Here is a 17,232-nt window from a genome sequence, read left to right as displayed (position 1 = left end):
AGAAATCGCTATTTGAGAATCGCAAATTGGTATGTATGTACAAATTCGCAATTTTGTTGCGAATTCTAAGTATGCCTTAATTGCGGTTAGCAAATTGCGAATCGCAATTAAGGAATACTTTTCCATTCATTTCTATGGGCTAGGAGGCCCATAGGAATGAATGGGAAGTTAGGAATGAATGGGAAGTTATTCTCAATTTGCGATTCGCAATTTGCTAATCGCAAATTGAGAATAATTTCAAGGGTGCAGGGGTGTCCAAAGGACACCCTGTTCTACCCCTGAAATAAGTATGGGTGCACATGTGATGCACATACATGCCCTGAGGGCATGTATGTGCGTCACATGGCACTTTGAAAAATGCAAAATTTGCATTTTTCAAGGAATTCGCAAATTACCACCAACTTGAAGTTGGTGGTAATTTGCGATTCCTTAGGGTCAATTTGCAAATTTTTTTTGCTTCATACATTGCATTTAAGGAATCGCAAAATTTGCGATTCCTTAAATGCAATTGCAAAATAAGGAATCGCAAATTTTGCGATTCCTTGTTTTGCACCAGATTTTGCTTTATACATACCATTTAACAAATTCGCATTCGCAAACGCCGAAATTCTGCGAATTTCGGCCTTTGCGAATGGGAGTTTGCTTGATACATATGGCCCTTAGACTATGACTTTCTTTATGGTCCTCAAGTGATAATCTTTCTAAAATGTTTATCTGTCAACTAAAGCGCCCCTGCTGCCTCAGAGGACCGCATTGCTTTATGCTGTAGTGATGGCTCCTCTTAGTTACGTCCGTGGCGTGTTCTTTAGTCGCTGAAACAGACTTGAGTGGGCACTTGCTGCTCACCTGTTCTTCAATCCCACCTGCTCAAACTCCTTCACACCAACCCGTGAGCGCTTGAGCCGCCTTTAGGAGCGGTCGACTCTGCTGAGTCCGTTGCATCTAGTGGTGATTCCGGATAGATCTCAATTCTTTGCCACCTTTATGAGCTTTAGGGAGAAATCTCTGATCCCCGCCTGGAGCCCCTTCTCCCGCTGTAAGTCCAGCAGCCAGAAGCTCTTATTGGAATAAAATAATACATCACGATCTTAGCGACCAGACCTGACCACATTGTCCTCCTTACTCGTGGCCAGTGGCCTTCTACAGACGTGACGATCCACAGAGCTCACATGTTCAGGGTTTCTTCTGAATTTTCATTCTCTCATGGTCTTCGCCTCTACTCGGTTGCAGACAGTAGTTACCTTCGCGTCTTATCGCACTCTTCATATGCAAGTGGCACTCAAACTGAAGGAACCATGCCATCTCTTTCATGTTGTCTTTGGAAGACCAGGAAACGCTTTGTTGGCATGGAGTGAATAGAGCTCATACGCCTCAAAAGCACCCTCAAAACACCCATCGAGTTATTTAGAATCTTCATACCTGGCTTCGACTCGCTGCCACCCTTCAGTTATTCCTGATGTCCACCTCAAGTCTTCAGGGGTCAACGGGAGAGCTCTTCCCACCACAGACATAGGCAGTGTGTAGTAGAAGAGAGATGGGAAGATGAGCGTCTTTACAGATCAGTGAGGCCAGGTATGGAACATCGCACCCGCCGGATCAGAAATGAGGCTCCGCCCTCATGTTGTGCCCAACACAGAGACGCTGGCCCAAGAGATCACGTCTGGAGGTTTGGCACTTTGTGGGGTGGCGGAGCGAGCTAAAGAATGGTGATGGATTAAACCCAGATCAGTTGACTGGGGGTGAGTGTTTGATTTGTTCAAACGCTCCGTCCATCATCCCCTTTTGTATCGCTTTGTTCGCCCTAAGTGTGGCAGGGTATGCTCAGACGTGAGTCCCTTGCTCACTTTGCCACTAGATTCAAGATAGCCTGGCTGATGAGGATTATGAATCCAAAACCGGTCCTCGGAAGCTTGATTCCGGTCCAGGGAAGGCATGGCTTGGTTGTTCGGGCTGGACTGTTCCCATGAGGCACAGGGTCAGACTGATTTGCATATAGCCATGTCTGAACTGGGGTGGCAGAGTGGGCTAAAGAACGGTGATGGATTAAACCCAGATCTGTTGACTGGGTGTGAGTGTTTGATTGGTTCAGATGCTTCGTCCATCACCACCCCCTTTTGTACCGCTGTGAAATAACCCTGCCATGACCCAGGGGAGGTGAAACTGACCATGAGATTGAACTATAAGGGGTACATTTGTAATCGATGACTCTATTGCATCATGTTGAGCTGGAGGCTTTCCCTGGTGTGATGCGACATGTTACCACCATGTTGGTTGCATGCATGTGGTATTTGCAGTGTGGAGTGCGTGGGCATGTAACATGTGCAGCGTTCATCTCTGAGCACCCTTAATTCTGGGTCTTCTTTTCGCATCTCTTGCAGATAAGCGCAACGGGGGGAACTTCCAACAGTGGCAGCTCTTCGACCGGATACTCCAGCAAATCGTCCTCCAGGACGAGCGGGGCGACGACCCCGACGTGGCGCCGCTGGACAACTTCAACGTCAGAAACATCATCAAGATGTAAGTGACGCAATTATTTGGCTATTTCGTCACGTATGTGGTGGTGATGGGCGTGCGCTACCTGACGGATGTAGGAGGTGTGCTAGAGAGACAGGTGTTGCACGTTTGCCAATTGCTGATTGTGGAGAAGCGTGGCTCAATGGTTAGAGCGGCAGACCCTGATGCAGAGGTCTGGCCTCGGGACCAGGGTTTAATTCCTGCCTCGGCGGGTCTTGGGCTCAATTTCCTCGGACCTGATCATTCTCGCCTCGTTGCCTATTCTAATCATAAGTCCCACTCTGTGACTCTGGGCAATAGCTTGCTTAATCTCCACAACGGCCCCAGCAGCGCTGGGATGCCTGGCTTCACCTTGGGGGTGCCCAGGAGTGGACATTTCACAGGGAAAGGCTGGGAAGGGTTCCACAGCGGTATGAATACAGCGCTACGAGACCTCTGGGAAGAAGTGTGCTATATAAATACAAACACACACACAAATACAAACACACAAGTTTCTACTGCTCTGCTGGCTTATCAAAGCACTACTAGCGCCAAAAGGCATTGCACGTTCTACCTAGGAGATGTGTTCACAAAACACCTCTACACGCACCAGACACGTTTGAATTGTAGCTGTGGTCTGATGTCTTAGTCAATGCTGCGGAACAATTCACACACGTGTTGGCCAGTGCGAGGCACGCATCGAAGCTGCTGCCAGACACTTAAGACCCCGAGACACCAGCACTGCAGCTCCAGTCTCCAGCACTCCTGGGTGGAGGCAGAGAGGGGCAGGGTGGGAAGAGGACAGGGCAGTAAAGGAAGGCAGGGCAGGCACACTGTCCCCCGACCACATGGACGCAGGGCCACCCGGCCTTGTCCATGCACTTAAGACCCCGAGAAACCAGCACTGCCGCTCCTGTCTCCAGCACTCCTGGGTGGAGGCAGAGAGGGGCAGGGTGGGAAGAGGACAGGGCAGTAAAGGAAGGCAGGGCAGGCACACTGTCCCCGACCACATGGACGCAGGGCCACCGGGCCTTGTCCATGCACTTAAGTCCCCGAGACACCAGCACTGCCGCTCCTGTCTCCAGCACACCCGGGTGGAGGGGCTTCAGAGAGGGGCAGGGGGGAAGAGAACAGGGCAGTAAAGGAAGGCAGGGCAGGCACACTGTCCCCGACCACATGGACGCAGGGCCACCCGGCCTTGTCCATGCACTTAAGTCCCCGAGAAACCAGCACTGCCGCTCCTGTCTCCAGCACTCCTGGGTGGAGGCAGAGAGGGGCAGGGTGGGAAGAGGACAGGGCAGTAAAGGAAGGCAGGGCAGGCACACTGTCCCCGACCACATGGACGCAGGGCCACCCGGGCCTTGTCCATGCACTTAAGTCCCCGAGACACCAGCACTGCCGCTCCTGTCTCCAGCACTCCTGGGTGGAGGCAGAGAGGGGCAGGGTGGGAAGAGGACAGGGCAGTAAAGGAAGGCAGGGCAGGCACACTGTCCCCGACCACATGGACGCAGGGCCACCCGGGCCTTGTCCATGCACTTAAGTCCCCGAGAAACCAGCACTGCCGCTCCTGTTTCCAGCACTCCTGGGTGGAGGCAGAGAGGGGCAGGGTGGGAAGAGAACAGGGCAGTAAAGGAAGGCAGGGCAGGCACACTGTCCCCGACCACATGGACGCAGGGCCACCCGGCCTTGTCCATGCACTTAAGTCCCCGAGAAACCAGCACTGCCGCTCCTGTCTCCAGCACTCCTGGGTGGAGGCAGAGAGGGGCAGGGTGGGAAGAGGACAGGGCAGTAAAGGAAGGCAGGGCAGGCACACTGTCCCCGACCACATGGACGCAGGGCCACCCGGGCCTTGTCCATGCACTTAAGTCCCCGAGACACCAGCACTGCCGCTCCTGTCTCCAGCACACCCGGGTGGAGGGGCTTCAGAGAGGGGCAGGGGGGAAGAGGACAGGGCAATAAAGGACTGTTCCCATGAGGCACAGGGTCAGACTGATTTGCATATGGCCATGTCTGAACTGGGGTGGCAGAGTGGGCTAAAGAACGGTGATGGGTTAAACCCAGATCTGTTGACTGGGGGTGAGTTTTTGATTTGCTCAAACGCTCCGTCCATTACCACCCCCTTTGGTATCGCTTTGTTCGCCATAGGTGTGGCAGGGTATGCTCAGACGTGAGTCCCTTGCTCACTTTGCCACTGGATTCAAGCAAGCCGGGCTGAATACGGCTGGAATGCCAGAAACCGGTCCCAGGATGCTTGTTTCCGGTCCAGGGAAGACATGGCTCGGCAGTTCGGGCTGGACTGTTCCCATAAGGCACAGGGTCAAGACTGATTTGCATATAGCCATGTCTGAACTGGGGTGACAGAGTGGGCTAAAGAACGGTGATGGATTAAACCCAGATCTGTTGACTGGGGGTGAGTTTTTGATTTGCTCAAACGCTCCGTCCATCATCCCCTTTGGTAGGGCAGTAAAGGCAGTAAATGTGCCCATGTCTTCTGTGTGTCTTGTTCTTTAATGGATATTTTTTTATCATTTCCTCATGCTTGTTTGTAAGGTACAGGGTGTGGCGTTACTGTTCAAACAAACCTCTGGGCTGCAGGCCCTCGAAAAGCACAGAGTAAGTCACAGCATCAAAGACACCGCCAGCATCTGGGGACACAATGTGTTCCTTGTTTGGGGTTTTAGAGTTCTAAGGTCCAGAATAACTGGAGCCTACACGTGACACCAATAAAATATTTTATGCATAAAAGAGAAGGGAAGAAAAGTAAGAAACAAACTTTAGATAGATTAGATGTCCCCTAGAATAAAATAAACAAAAATGTAATCTGAACATTTAAATAAATGTTCAGGCATTTCATAATACTTGAAGAAATGTATGCTAGCTGTTTCATTGTAAAAAGTGCTTGTTTTAAAATTCCAAACATATTTTCCAAAATTCTGTCATCATTTGACTCCGGAACACGTTGTGTTGCAGTAAATGAAGGCTGCTTGGGAAGTCTCGTGCTTGTGCAGTACTACTACCGGCTTGCTCAGATATATAGCGGCTCTGTGCGCATGGCATCGCCTCTTGGCTCTGCGCTACGCAGCAGCCATGGTTGTCGATGGGTAGATTTGCATAGACAATCAGCCTGATTCATCAAGCTGATTTGCGCTTGCAAAGGGCCAGATTCTGAGAATCTGGCCCTTTGCGAGTGCGATTTTTGCATTTGGGATTCATCATCCCAAATGCAAAAATCTCTATTACCGAAATCGCATATTTGCGAGGAATTGGATTTAAGGAATCTCTAATAGAGATTCCTTAAATGCAATTCATCAACCAATTAGAAATTGCGAAATCGCAATATTTGGTCGCAATTTACCATCAAGTCTGACTTGGTGGTAAATTGCGAAAATAGTGTAAAAAGCACTTTAGTGCATTTTTTTCTTTTGCATGTTACACACACACATGTCCTTTGGACATGTGTGTGCGCAACACCTGTTCAAATGTGCATTTAAGGGGTGCTAAAGGGTGTCCTTTGGACACCCCTGGCACCTTTTAAATCGCTATCTTATTTGCGAGTAGCAAATTGCTAATCGCAAATAAGGAATACTCCCCATTCATTCCTATGGGCCTTTTGGCCCATAGGAATGAATGGGGAGCTATTCCTTATTTGCGAATAGGAATTTGCTACTCGCAAATAAGGAATGTGTAGGAATCGCTATTTATTTAGCAATTCCTACATGAATACCGTTTTGCGAGTCCTTAATAGCGATTCGCTATGAATCGCTATTAGGGGCTCGCAAAACGGGTGAATGATGAATCAGGCTGATAGAGTCTTGCCCATGTGAACATCAGTCCAGCGGTATTGTGGCATTGGGGGTGATGCTGAGATGATTGGCGTGAGGCTGGAGGGGAAGGGGCCAGTCGTCGTCCCGCCCACCTATGGTTATTCGATGCTGTGACTAATGGTTGACACGTTTAATTTTCTCTTCTCAGGTTGGTGAATGAAAACGAAGTGAAACAGTGGCGGGAGCAAGCAGAGAAGTTTAGAAAAGGTATGTGTAAATCCTGCTGTCCTTGTCTCGTGCCTCCAAAAACATGGAAGTAAATTTGTGAAATTATTATTTGGGAGCTTAACATAAAAAGATGTACTTTTGTATGTGTTATTGCAAAAGACATGTAAGTGCCGCCATGCTATGAGGTACCTCTTTAGATACCCAGAGTATATTCACCAGCTGGCCGCTGTCACTTCCGGTTTCAGAAAGATGTCAGCTGGGGAGTGTGCACCTTCACATGCAGGAGACGCGTGTGCAGGACCCAGCAGCTCTCATGTGCCTGACATGTTACACACGTGCACTCAGACCTGAGGCCCTGCGCACGTCATTAGGGCTGACATGTAAGGGGCCCTCCTTACATGCTTTTTATGCTGAAACATTGGGGCATATTACCAACGATTAGCGAAATTTATCGCTAACGAGGCTTAGCAACGAATTTTTTAACGCTAAGCATCGCCGGAAATTATCGCAGAGATAACTTGCTATTAGCAAGGTTTATCTCAGAAGTGATAAAAATCCTCCCGCTAACTGCCAAATGAGAGATTATCGCTGGAAAACCAACCATAATCTCTCGAAGTTTGGCGTTAGCTTGATGATAGGGGCTCACAAACTTCGCCATGATATCCACCTTCCATAAGATATCATGGCTAAGTCAGGAAAATTACAGGTGTAAAAAAAGCAGCGCTAACCACGGTTAGCGCTGCTTTTTTTTATCACTAACAGGGTTAGCGAAATCCTTGATAATAGGAGAAATGTCGCTTAACAACATTTCTCCTATTATTTTTCTCTGCATCTTTGCATCTCATTAGAGATGCAAGGGGAAGCGTAGAGAAAAAGGGTGCTAACATGCGAATTTGCGTGTTAGCACCCTGTTGCTGATAGGGAGATAATTTTATCTCCACTTTCTTGGCTTTTAAAGCCAAAAAGCGGAGATAAATCCCTTGATAATATGCCCCTTTGTGTCCTAAATAACTTTTGCATCATGGAGTTTGGACCTTAGGTGACCTGTCTGTGTTATAACTTATTTGTTCTGCCAAAAGTGATAGAGGAGTGATTGACACACTGTGTAGTTGCCCGTGGATAGTGCTGTTTCTTAAAATGTCGCTCTGAAGTGTACAATATACACATGTATAACATGTATTTTCTAGGGTGTTGCTGTCAGTCTAATTTGCTACAAATGTGGAAACCGTAGGCTGAATTTGCGTCAAGTGTTGATTGCTTTTTTCAACGTGTAAACCAATTCTCCATATATTGATATACATATTTGTAATTGTTCCTCATTTCCTGGCTATATTTAGGAATCTTTAAGTTATAAAGTCGGAGACGCTCACACATGATGCATTGTGGGTAAGAACTGTCGTGTGCTTTTCCCTCTCAGAACACATGGAGCTCACGTGTCGACTGGAAAAGAAGGAGAGGGAATGCGAGACGAAGACGCAGGAGAAAGACGACATGATGAAAACACTGAATAAAATGAAGGACAAGCTGCAGAAGGAGGCCCTGGAGCTGCGCCAGGCACGCGACCAGATGGCCGACCTGATGGCCCAGCTGAACGAGCTCTCGGTAGGAGGATAGCTGCTTCACTCCACTCTCTCTCCAGGTCCAGGGGAACCCAGGAGGTTCCATGAGTGCTGAGGAAGGGTGATCTGCCAGACAATCAACATCAGGCTTCAGACCGGGGCTGCTGATTGTCAGCGCCAAAGGGGGCGCTCTATCCCAGTCAGATCACACATTTCATATCTGCACTATTTCACAAGCAGCATACACGTAGCATCAGATGAAACTAAGGGGCATATTACCAACAAGTAGCGATATTTATCACTAAATAGGCTTAGCGACGATTTTTTTATCGCTGAGCGTCGCCGGAATTTATCGCTGAGAAAACTTGCTATTAGCAACGTTTATCTCCAAAGCGATTAATATCCGGCGATAGCGGCAAAATGCGTGAATATCGCTGAGAATACAGTGATATTCACGCATTAGCGACAAAATGCTCTTAGCCAAGTTATCCACCTCCCATTGGATAACATGGCTAACAACAGGTCTGAGCAGGCGTTAGTTTTTGGCGATAGCGGGAATATTTCCATCGCTACGCCTGCCTTGCTAATAGGCGATAGCGACGTTAGCGACTGCTTTCAGTCGCTAACAGGTTGGGTACGCCCACTTTGCATGTCATTAGCGATAAATATCGCTGACATGCAAAGCGGGCCCCAAACCACTCGCTATTGCCTAAAAGCTGTCGCTAACATCAGTTAGCAACAGCTTGCTAATAGAGCGATAGAATTATCGCCGCTTAGTGTATGAAAACGGCTGCTAAACCGGCAATAATTGCCTATCGCCACCCTTGGTAATATGCCCCTAAGTTCTTATGATGATTTGTGGATATCCTGATGTATCAAGGTCATGCTTTTCTACTGTAAGAGGACAAGCAAATGGAAAGAAGATCTTTACATTATTGCAGACTTCAAACGAACAAGTGGTTAATGTACAGCTAGGAGGTAGAAACGCCAACTAGACACCCATGACCCTCGTTAGGATAATGTCCTTGTATGAAACAGAGACTTGTCCCTTGTCCTGATGAAGGCTCTGCTCAAGCATTTATCATTTTAGAGCCGAAACATCAACACCCAAATGTTTTAAGTGCACTGTTTGCGCCTACAAGGCCATTCACATGTATCTTACCATCCAATATTGAAACTTTCCTTTTTGCCTAACTGCTCACGGATCCTCAGTGTGGTCAATTCTGTATATTTTTAGTTTCTTTCTGCTTATTCTCTGTCCAACATGTATTTCACATTATTTCTGATCTGGCTACATGGTTTGCTCGTTTACGTATACGGTTACACACTTTATTAATTCTAGGAATTGGTACGCCTTACGATAACATATGTAATTCTTGCTGCCTTCGTGAGTGTACATTGCACTTAAAGTTTGGAAATTTGACACCCACTTGCATTAGCCTCCTGCTGGTGCCTGCACTTGTTAACAGCATCTGCTACAGTTTGAGCTCGGAGACTAGACGTCTCATTGTTCTAAATGCCTGCACCGTGACCCCTGAACTCTTACAATGAGCTGCTGCAAAGTCTGCGGCATGCAGGAAAAACAGTGTGGTGAGATTTTATAGTTTAGGGAAAGATAATAAAAATGCGGTGCAGGAGGCAGAGCCGGCTCTGGGTCCAAGGTATATATTTGGAAGGAATGTGCAGGTTTGGGTGGGCTCAATAAACTTTACATTTGTGGTGCAGTTTTTCCCACTCGATGACAGCGTATCAGCCACCGCAGAGAGTGGCCTGCTACGCTTTGAGGTATCGCGTCAACAGAAGCACAGTCCATGCGTATCTACACCACGCGCCAGCGGTGCGCTGCACTTTACATTGTTTCCCTTCTCCACCTCACTTGTGGTGAACGCTGCTCGATCAACGAGTGGTAGCAGACGCGGGCTCTGTAAATCTGCCTCCATCTTGGATGATGGGCGTCCTCCTCCTGCAACGGTGCATACACCTGCACGTCAAGGGATACACCTGGTTGCAAGTATTATGGATAAATACAGGTCAAATATCTGAGACAGGATCCTCCACCACCCCCAATAGAGGAGAACCCCTAAATTTTGATACGCAGGGATTTTCCTTAATATAAAACACTTTTATTGAGATTTTACAATACGGTAACCATTGCATACCAGTGCATTCATCACATAATGTAGTGAAATCAGCATACGCGACTACACTTACCATTTTTTTGGTTTTTTTGTTATGCCGCTGCCCTGAGCCCCATCATTCCCAAAGTCCTTCTCGATTTGCGAGCTGACCTCCTCTGCCAGTTGGTAAAGCGCATGAAGCTGTGTCCGAGGTCCCTAAAAGTATCCCTTCCCATATCTTACACATTCTGGAGAGTCAATTGGCCTGCATTTCCATAATTTGTGGCTTGTAATAAATGTAGGACTTTAAACCAAATTAGCTGGTACTGTGCGGTGATTGCAACCTAGTGTGGTGCCCTCTCGGTGGTCTGCATTAATCGTCAGAGAGGGCACCAATGTCTCGTTCCCGCTCTCTTCTGAGAGTATCAACGGTGTCGAGAGTGTGAATGATCAACGAGCGATACAGTTTAGAGATCTTATGATCTCCAGAAGGAGTTTTGCCTCCAATAAGTTGAAATCAGAAAGGTCAACAAAGCTCCTGTTTGGATGAAGTAAGGTGCGAGTGTTATAGAATTGCTGCTCACGCATATCATATGCACTCTAAAGATGTTCAAAGGAGCGTATAGTATTACCAGATGTGACATGTCCCAGCTGGCTGATACCGATTATATCCCACCTTTGGGAAGCCCTGGAGGGTCTAACATCACCCAATTCTGTCCCCTCCCAAAGCGGTGTTTCTCTAGTTAGTCGATTCTGCCAGTGTATACTTCTTCATTTCTCGCTCCACAGTCGGGTGCCAATAGCAGTGGCCGGAGGCAAGTGAGACGTATTCTCTGCTTGCTAAAGGAAATGGATCTGGTGTCTATTTCTCCCATTTTCTGTGGCAAGACCAGGATCATTCTGGAAGTTGCATAGCCAATGACTCACAATGATCAGATGTTCCACCACCACGCAGTAGTATACCCCCCTTATCCACAGCGCCTCTTTCACCATCATAAGTAGATGTACATCACTTTGGCCGAGCCATAAATGGAGCCAATCCTGCCAAACAAAATGGAAAAAAGGCAAGGGGGCCAAAGTATGGATAGTTTTGTAACTGATACAGCAACCGTGGTGGTGAGACCATCTTGAAGACAGCTGCCTGCCCCACCAGAGATAATAAAAGAGGGGGTCAGAAGGCAAGGTCGCTCTGCAGGCTTGTCGCTTTTGGGGCAATATTGCCCTCGCAAGCATGCGATTGGTGGCTAGCAACATATATCCCAAGATATCAGAACCCATCTACAGCTACTGTCAGATCGGACGGCCCTATTTTAAAATCATCCCTTTGGGTTCACTGGAAGTACTACAGATTTGGCTACGTTTGGCCACAAGCCTGTACATTTCCCAAAAGTCTGAAGTATTTGTAAGGCATGGAGGTCAGACTCCCCCGGCTGTCTGAGGAAGGGTAATAGATTATCTGCATATAGTGACTCCCTGTCCGCACCCCCAGAAGCCCACTCAAACCCCTACAGGGGACGTCCACTCTGATCCACTCTGCAAGGGGCTCTATCGCAGTGGTGAAGAGCAAAGGTTAGAGCGGGCATCCCTACCTCATTCCACTGCCCACTGAGGATGTCTCAGATAGCACCTACCCATGATGAGTCACGCCCACAGGTCAGTGTAGACAAAGCAAACGTAGCCCAGCAACTTTGGTCCAAAGTTGAGCTGTTTAAGAAGCTTAAACACGTAGTCCCAGTCCACTGAGTCAAATGCCTTCCCGAGAATCGACCACTAAAAGTGCCAACTGACCCGACAGACAACGTGTTTGAGCCGAAGCGTTCTGTAGGTGACGGATATTGTGCTGCATAGATCTCCCCAGAACAATGCCACATGGCTCTGGATGTACCAGACCTTATGTAGATGAATAGCCATCACCTTGGCAATAACTTTAACCTCAATATTGATGAGAAAAATGTGGGCAGTATGAAGAAAACAATGTCTGTGATCAACCGGGTCTGTATATAACTACGAAGGGGCCGATTCACAGAACTAATCTGAGACAAAATCCTAAACTTACTACTTTTGGTATTCACAGAATGCACTTACTACTTTTGGTATTCACAAAGGGCATTTAATAGTAGTAAAGTTAGGATTTTGTCTTAAGTTTGACTTGAGGCGCCTTGATGCCCTTTGGGCTAAGTAGCGCAATACAAGTCGGATTTCATTTCATTTCATTTCAAGACAGACTTAAGTTTGACTTAAGACAGACTTAAGACAGACTTAAGAAAGATTTGAGACAGACTTAAGACCGACTTAAGACAAAATCCTAACTTTACTACTACTAAATGCCTTCTGTGAATACCAAAAGTAGTACGTTTAGGATTTTGTCTCAGATTACTTCTGTGAATCGGGCCCTATGTCTGCAGTTCGGAGGGGAGCATTTCGGTCTCCAACAACTCCACCAACATCTCCACGATGGGCGGTATCAAGAGGGATGCAATTTTTTTAAAAAGCTCTCCGGGGAATCTCTTGGGTCCCTTTGTCCTTCGTGACTGTAGCTCCATTAGTGCTATGGTCAGCTCACCCAGTCCTATTTCTGCCTTCAATAAAATGCGTTCTGACTTTGGCAAATAGTTTTTGGGGGGATCTTGCGGAAACCTCTCTAATTCCGCTGTGCGTGGGCCTATCCCGCGAGCGTATACCTGCTTTTAGTGTTCCGCAAAGGCCTGTGGAACCACGCCATGGTTAGTTATCATTTGGCCCGGCGGGTGCATTATCTGGCCAGAGTGTGTCGGGGTAGCTTTCTTTTTCTATGACAAAGATGGATGTGCCAAATTTGCAGATGCACTTTCATCAGAGGTGAATGCCGAGTGGACGGCAACGGTTCTTGGCCGCCTACCTGGCATTTTATTATGCTTTTTACAAAAAAAATAAAAAAAATAAACTGATATTTCCTGAAAGCATAATAACAAGGACCCTGATTTCTAGAGAGTTTCTCCCTGCACATCTTGAATATTGTTTGTTTTCCCTCCCTCCCTTTTCGTTCCCGGAATACTTGCTGTTACAACGCATGCAATTACAATGCATGCTTTTACAACGCAGTCTTTACATCGCATCTACCATTACATTCCATGATTTTACGAAGCATGCCATTACAACGCATTTTTTAAAACTACCATTACCCCATTACAATGTATTCCATTACAACGCATACCATTACAACGCATACCATTACAACACATACCATTACAATGCTAAATGCTTTCAGGGCAACAGTAGGGTAAGTGTGGGATAGCGTAGGGGTAAAAATTACTATTCTAACTCCAGGCGGTGCAACAGTAGGCTAAGTGTTGGATAGTGTAGGGGTAAAAATTACTATTCCCACTCCAGGGAGTGCAACAGTAGGGTAAGTGTTGGATAGCGTAGGGGTAAAGAATACTATGCCCATGTACCCTAAAACCCATACCCACCCTAATACAAAAAAATCTCCATTACTCATCTTATAATGCGTTGTAATGGCATGCGGTTTTATGGTATGCGCTGTAATGGCATGCGTTGTAGTGACATGCGTTGTAGTGACATGCATTGTAATGGCTTGCAATGTAAAGGCAGTTGCGTTGTAACAATTGCGTTGTAAAGGTAGTTCGTTGTAATCACTGTGTTGTAATAGATGTTTCCCCCGTTCCCGGCATGGTGGACAGACCCAGGCAGGGCCAATCAGCGATTGATTGCAGCCTGCCGTAAATAGGGTTCAGCCGCCATTGGGTCCTAAGGTTGATCAACCGTTGGGTCAAAGGTTTCCGATGGCAGAGCCAGCTGAAATCAGAAATTACAGTGCCTAGCACTGAAAAGCAGTAGCAATGTTTATGGTCATATCTTGTCCGTGGAAGGTTTTCCCTGTGTATTATAGATATTTGTGGTCATTTTGTGGCCATATTGCACAATATATATAAAACAAACATATCATCTGACACGCATATTGTGGGCCAAATACTATATACAAAAATGTCGCTCCTTGGGGGGTAGATTTTATATCATTGACGTCAGTGAGCTAATATTTTTGTCAGATGATAGGCCATTTATTTCTATACCCTTTTTGCTTATATGTAAATAAAAGTCCTATTTTTCTTTGATATTATAGCACTGACTGTAAACTAAGGGCCATATGTATCAAGGTACCCATTTGCAATTCTCAAATAGCGATTTTTAAGAAATCGCTATTTGAGAATCGCAAATGGGTATGTATGTACAAAATCGCATTTCTTTTGCGATTCCTTAAAATTCCTTAATTGCGATTAGCAAATTGCGAATCACAATTAAGGAATACTTTCCCATTCATTTCTGTGGGCCAGGAGGCCCATGGGAAGGAATGGGAAGTTATTCTCAATTTGATATTCGCAATTTGCTAATCGCAAATTGAGAATAATTTCAAGGGTGCAGGGGTGTCCAAAGGACACCCTGTTGCACCCCTGAAATATGCATGGGTACACGTGGCGCACATACATGCCCTAAGGGGGCTCTTTGAAAAATGCAAAAATGTGCATTTTTGAAGGAATTCGCAACTTACCACCAACTAGAAGTTGGTGGTAATTTGCGATTCCTTAAGGGCATTTTGATAATTTTTTTTGCTACATACATTGCATTTAAGGAATCGCAAAATTTGCGATTCCTTAAATGCAATTGCAAAAATAGGAATCGCAAATTTTTCGATTACTTATTTTGCACCAAATTGTTTTTTAATACATTCCATTTAGCAAATTCGCATTCGCAAAGGCCGAAATTCTGCGAATTTCGGCCATTGCGATGGGAATTTGCTTGATACATATGGCCCTGAGTGTTGTGCTTGTTAATTACTGTCATTCTTTATCTGGGTGAGATCTGACTGCTCAACTCCACTCCCCTTGTAGAGTCAAGGGCTTGAAAAAGTAAGTTGGTGATCCTATTGCAGTGCCACACTACTGGTGGCCCAGGGACCTCAGTTGCAAATGTTATTACCAATGCTTATTGCTGCCAGTGACCACTGACTGTCCATTATGAGAAGCACATCTGCACAGTAAAGCAAGTTATGCACTAGGGAGTGTCAACCCTTCAAGTAGTTGGCCATTGCATGTCCCTGAGTGTTTTCTACATTTAAAATTAATATTTTCTTGTTTCTGTTTTCAGAATGGTGGCAGTATATCCTTCGATCCACTACCACCCCCACCGCCACCCGGTGGCCCCTTCTCATTGCCTCCCCTGATGTCGGACAGCATGCCGCCTCCACCCCCTCCCCTTCCGTTCTCCTGCTACCCTCCCCCACCCCCTCCACCGCCACCACCGGGTGGCCCGCCTCCACCACCGGGAGCCCCGCCCTTCTTCAGCATGGGGACGCCAGCTCCACCCACTCTGACCACATACAGCGGTGGGACGGGTTTGCGGAAGAAGCCCATCCCACAGCCGTCGCACCCACTGAAATCCTTCAACTGGTCCAAGTTGAATGAGGTAAGTTACACAAGGGGTCTTTTGTGCCTGTGTGATTGTTTTAAAGGTGGTATACAAAAATCCAATCAGTAGAACCAAAGTTTTGACTTTTTAAGGTTCAAAATAGTGCCTAAATTATCAAAGTGCCAACAGCGGACAACTTGTTGTGTGAGACCGGATCAAAGTCGAAAGTTAAGGCCAACAGCAATGTAGCGCATTTCAGATACATAAAGGGTATTGGGCCTGGTCAGCGCTTACCTTCGAACTTGGAAAGTATCTGAGAAGGCAAAGTTCAGTGGGGCAAGGCTGCAGGAGGTGTCCGAGGATGGATAGTCATCAACAGATGTCCTAGGGTTGAAACTGCAGTAAAGATTTCTAGGTTGAGGATTAGTCGCCGAAATGTAAATCGAAAAACTCCAGCGGGACCAGGCTGAAGGTTGTAGCTTAAGACAGTTCCACAAGGTTGGATAGCCCTTTGGCAAAGGACTGCTGAAAGAGATTTCTACTGCAGAGAAAAACTTAGCGGGAGAAGCCGCCAAGTCAATCCGACTGGCAATGCACCTCGGGCAGATAAGCGAGCAGGTTGGTCCTGGTTTTTTCCTGGTTCTCAGAGCACTTTTTGGCCTAATGTTGTCCTCCATTTCGTGGCCATCTGAACACCCTTAGCACCACAACCAAGGGTCCGGGACTGGTGGGACACCTCTTGGTGGTTCAGGATTTGCTCAGGCTGGGTCCAGGTGGGGGTTCAAGGCGGTGGGGCCCTGTTATATCCGTGTGGCTCAGAATAGGAGGCCAGCAAACTAGCCCTTGGAGTCACTTCTGGTAGTCCTGGGTGCAGGTGTACATGCATGGCTCAACGGCAGGGCTGGCTTCTGAGAGTTCAAGGCAGGCTCCAGTCAGCAAAGCAGTCCTTCCAGGTAATGCGGCAGTCTGTCATAGTGCATAGCTGGCCACTGCAACAGGCAGTCCTCTGAGATTGGTATGAAGGTCCTATTTGTATACCCTGGTGCCCTTCTACTGGAAAGTGGGAGAATCTTCTAGAAAGGTTCTTTGAAGTGAATGGAATTTCCTGACTCTTCTGGCTCCAAGCTGACTGCAGTGCAAATACAGGGTAGTTAAGCCCTTTCTGTGAAGGCAGAGCACCGGCTATTCAGTTGTAAGTGGGGTGTGCGCTGCTCCACCCCTATCCTGCCAGCAAATGGCCCATTGAGGCACATCTAATCCCTCTATTGTGTGGTTGTCTGGGAGGAATTCACAAAGTCTAGCTGTCAGATTCACCCAGTTATGTGACCCAAAATAGACTGCAGGCACAAAAGGTTGAGGGTAGAAAATTGCTAACGTTCTAAAAGAGGCATTTTCAAAATTGTAATGAGAAATCTGACTTTACCATTAAGGAGGGTTTAGCATTAGAATTTCATAGGTACTAAACATGAGATATCTACCTCCTCTCAATTAGGAATTACAGCTTATTAAATGTAATAATATATTCTCAATGCTATCCTATCGGAGAGGTAGGCCACACAGTGATGAAAAACAAATTTGGGAGTTTTTCACTACTAGGACATGTAAATCTTAAAAGTACATGCTCAACCTTTTAATTACACAGCACTCCTACTTAGCACTATCTTTAGG

General features: G+C 46.8%; 1 protein-coding gene across 2 annotated transcripts in view; it reads left to right on the top strand.

Annotated features, from left to right (window-relative positions):
* Positions 1 to 17,232, top strand: part of DAAM2 (dishevelled associated activator of morphogenesis 2) — a 648,121-nt gene that overhangs the window by 429,053 nt on the left and 201,836 nt on the right. For both annotated transcript variants that reach the window (XM_078647328.1, XM_078647329.1), the window contains exons 11-14: positions 2,379 to 2,517; positions 6,466 to 6,524; positions 7,903 to 8,087; positions 15,304 to 15,621. In XM_078647328.1, the coding sequence (XP_078503454.1) occupies positions 2,379 to 2,517; positions 6,466 to 6,524; positions 7,903 to 8,087; positions 15,304 to 15,621 (701 nt within the window). The remainder of the gene's footprint in view (positions 1 to 2,378; positions 2,518 to 6,465; positions 6,525 to 7,902; positions 8,088 to 15,303; positions 15,622 to 17,232) is intronic.

The sequence above is a fragment of the Lissotriton helveticus genome, chromosome 6, assembly GCF_964261635.1.
Source record: "Lissotriton helveticus chromosome 6, aLisHel1.1, whole genome shotgun sequence".
Lineage (NCBI taxonomy): Eukaryota > Metazoa > Chordata > Amphibia > Caudata > Salamandridae > Lissotriton > Lissotriton helveticus.
The sequence above is the reverse complement of the archived record's forward strand: the minus strand, read 5'-3'. Positions and strand labels throughout refer to the sequence as shown.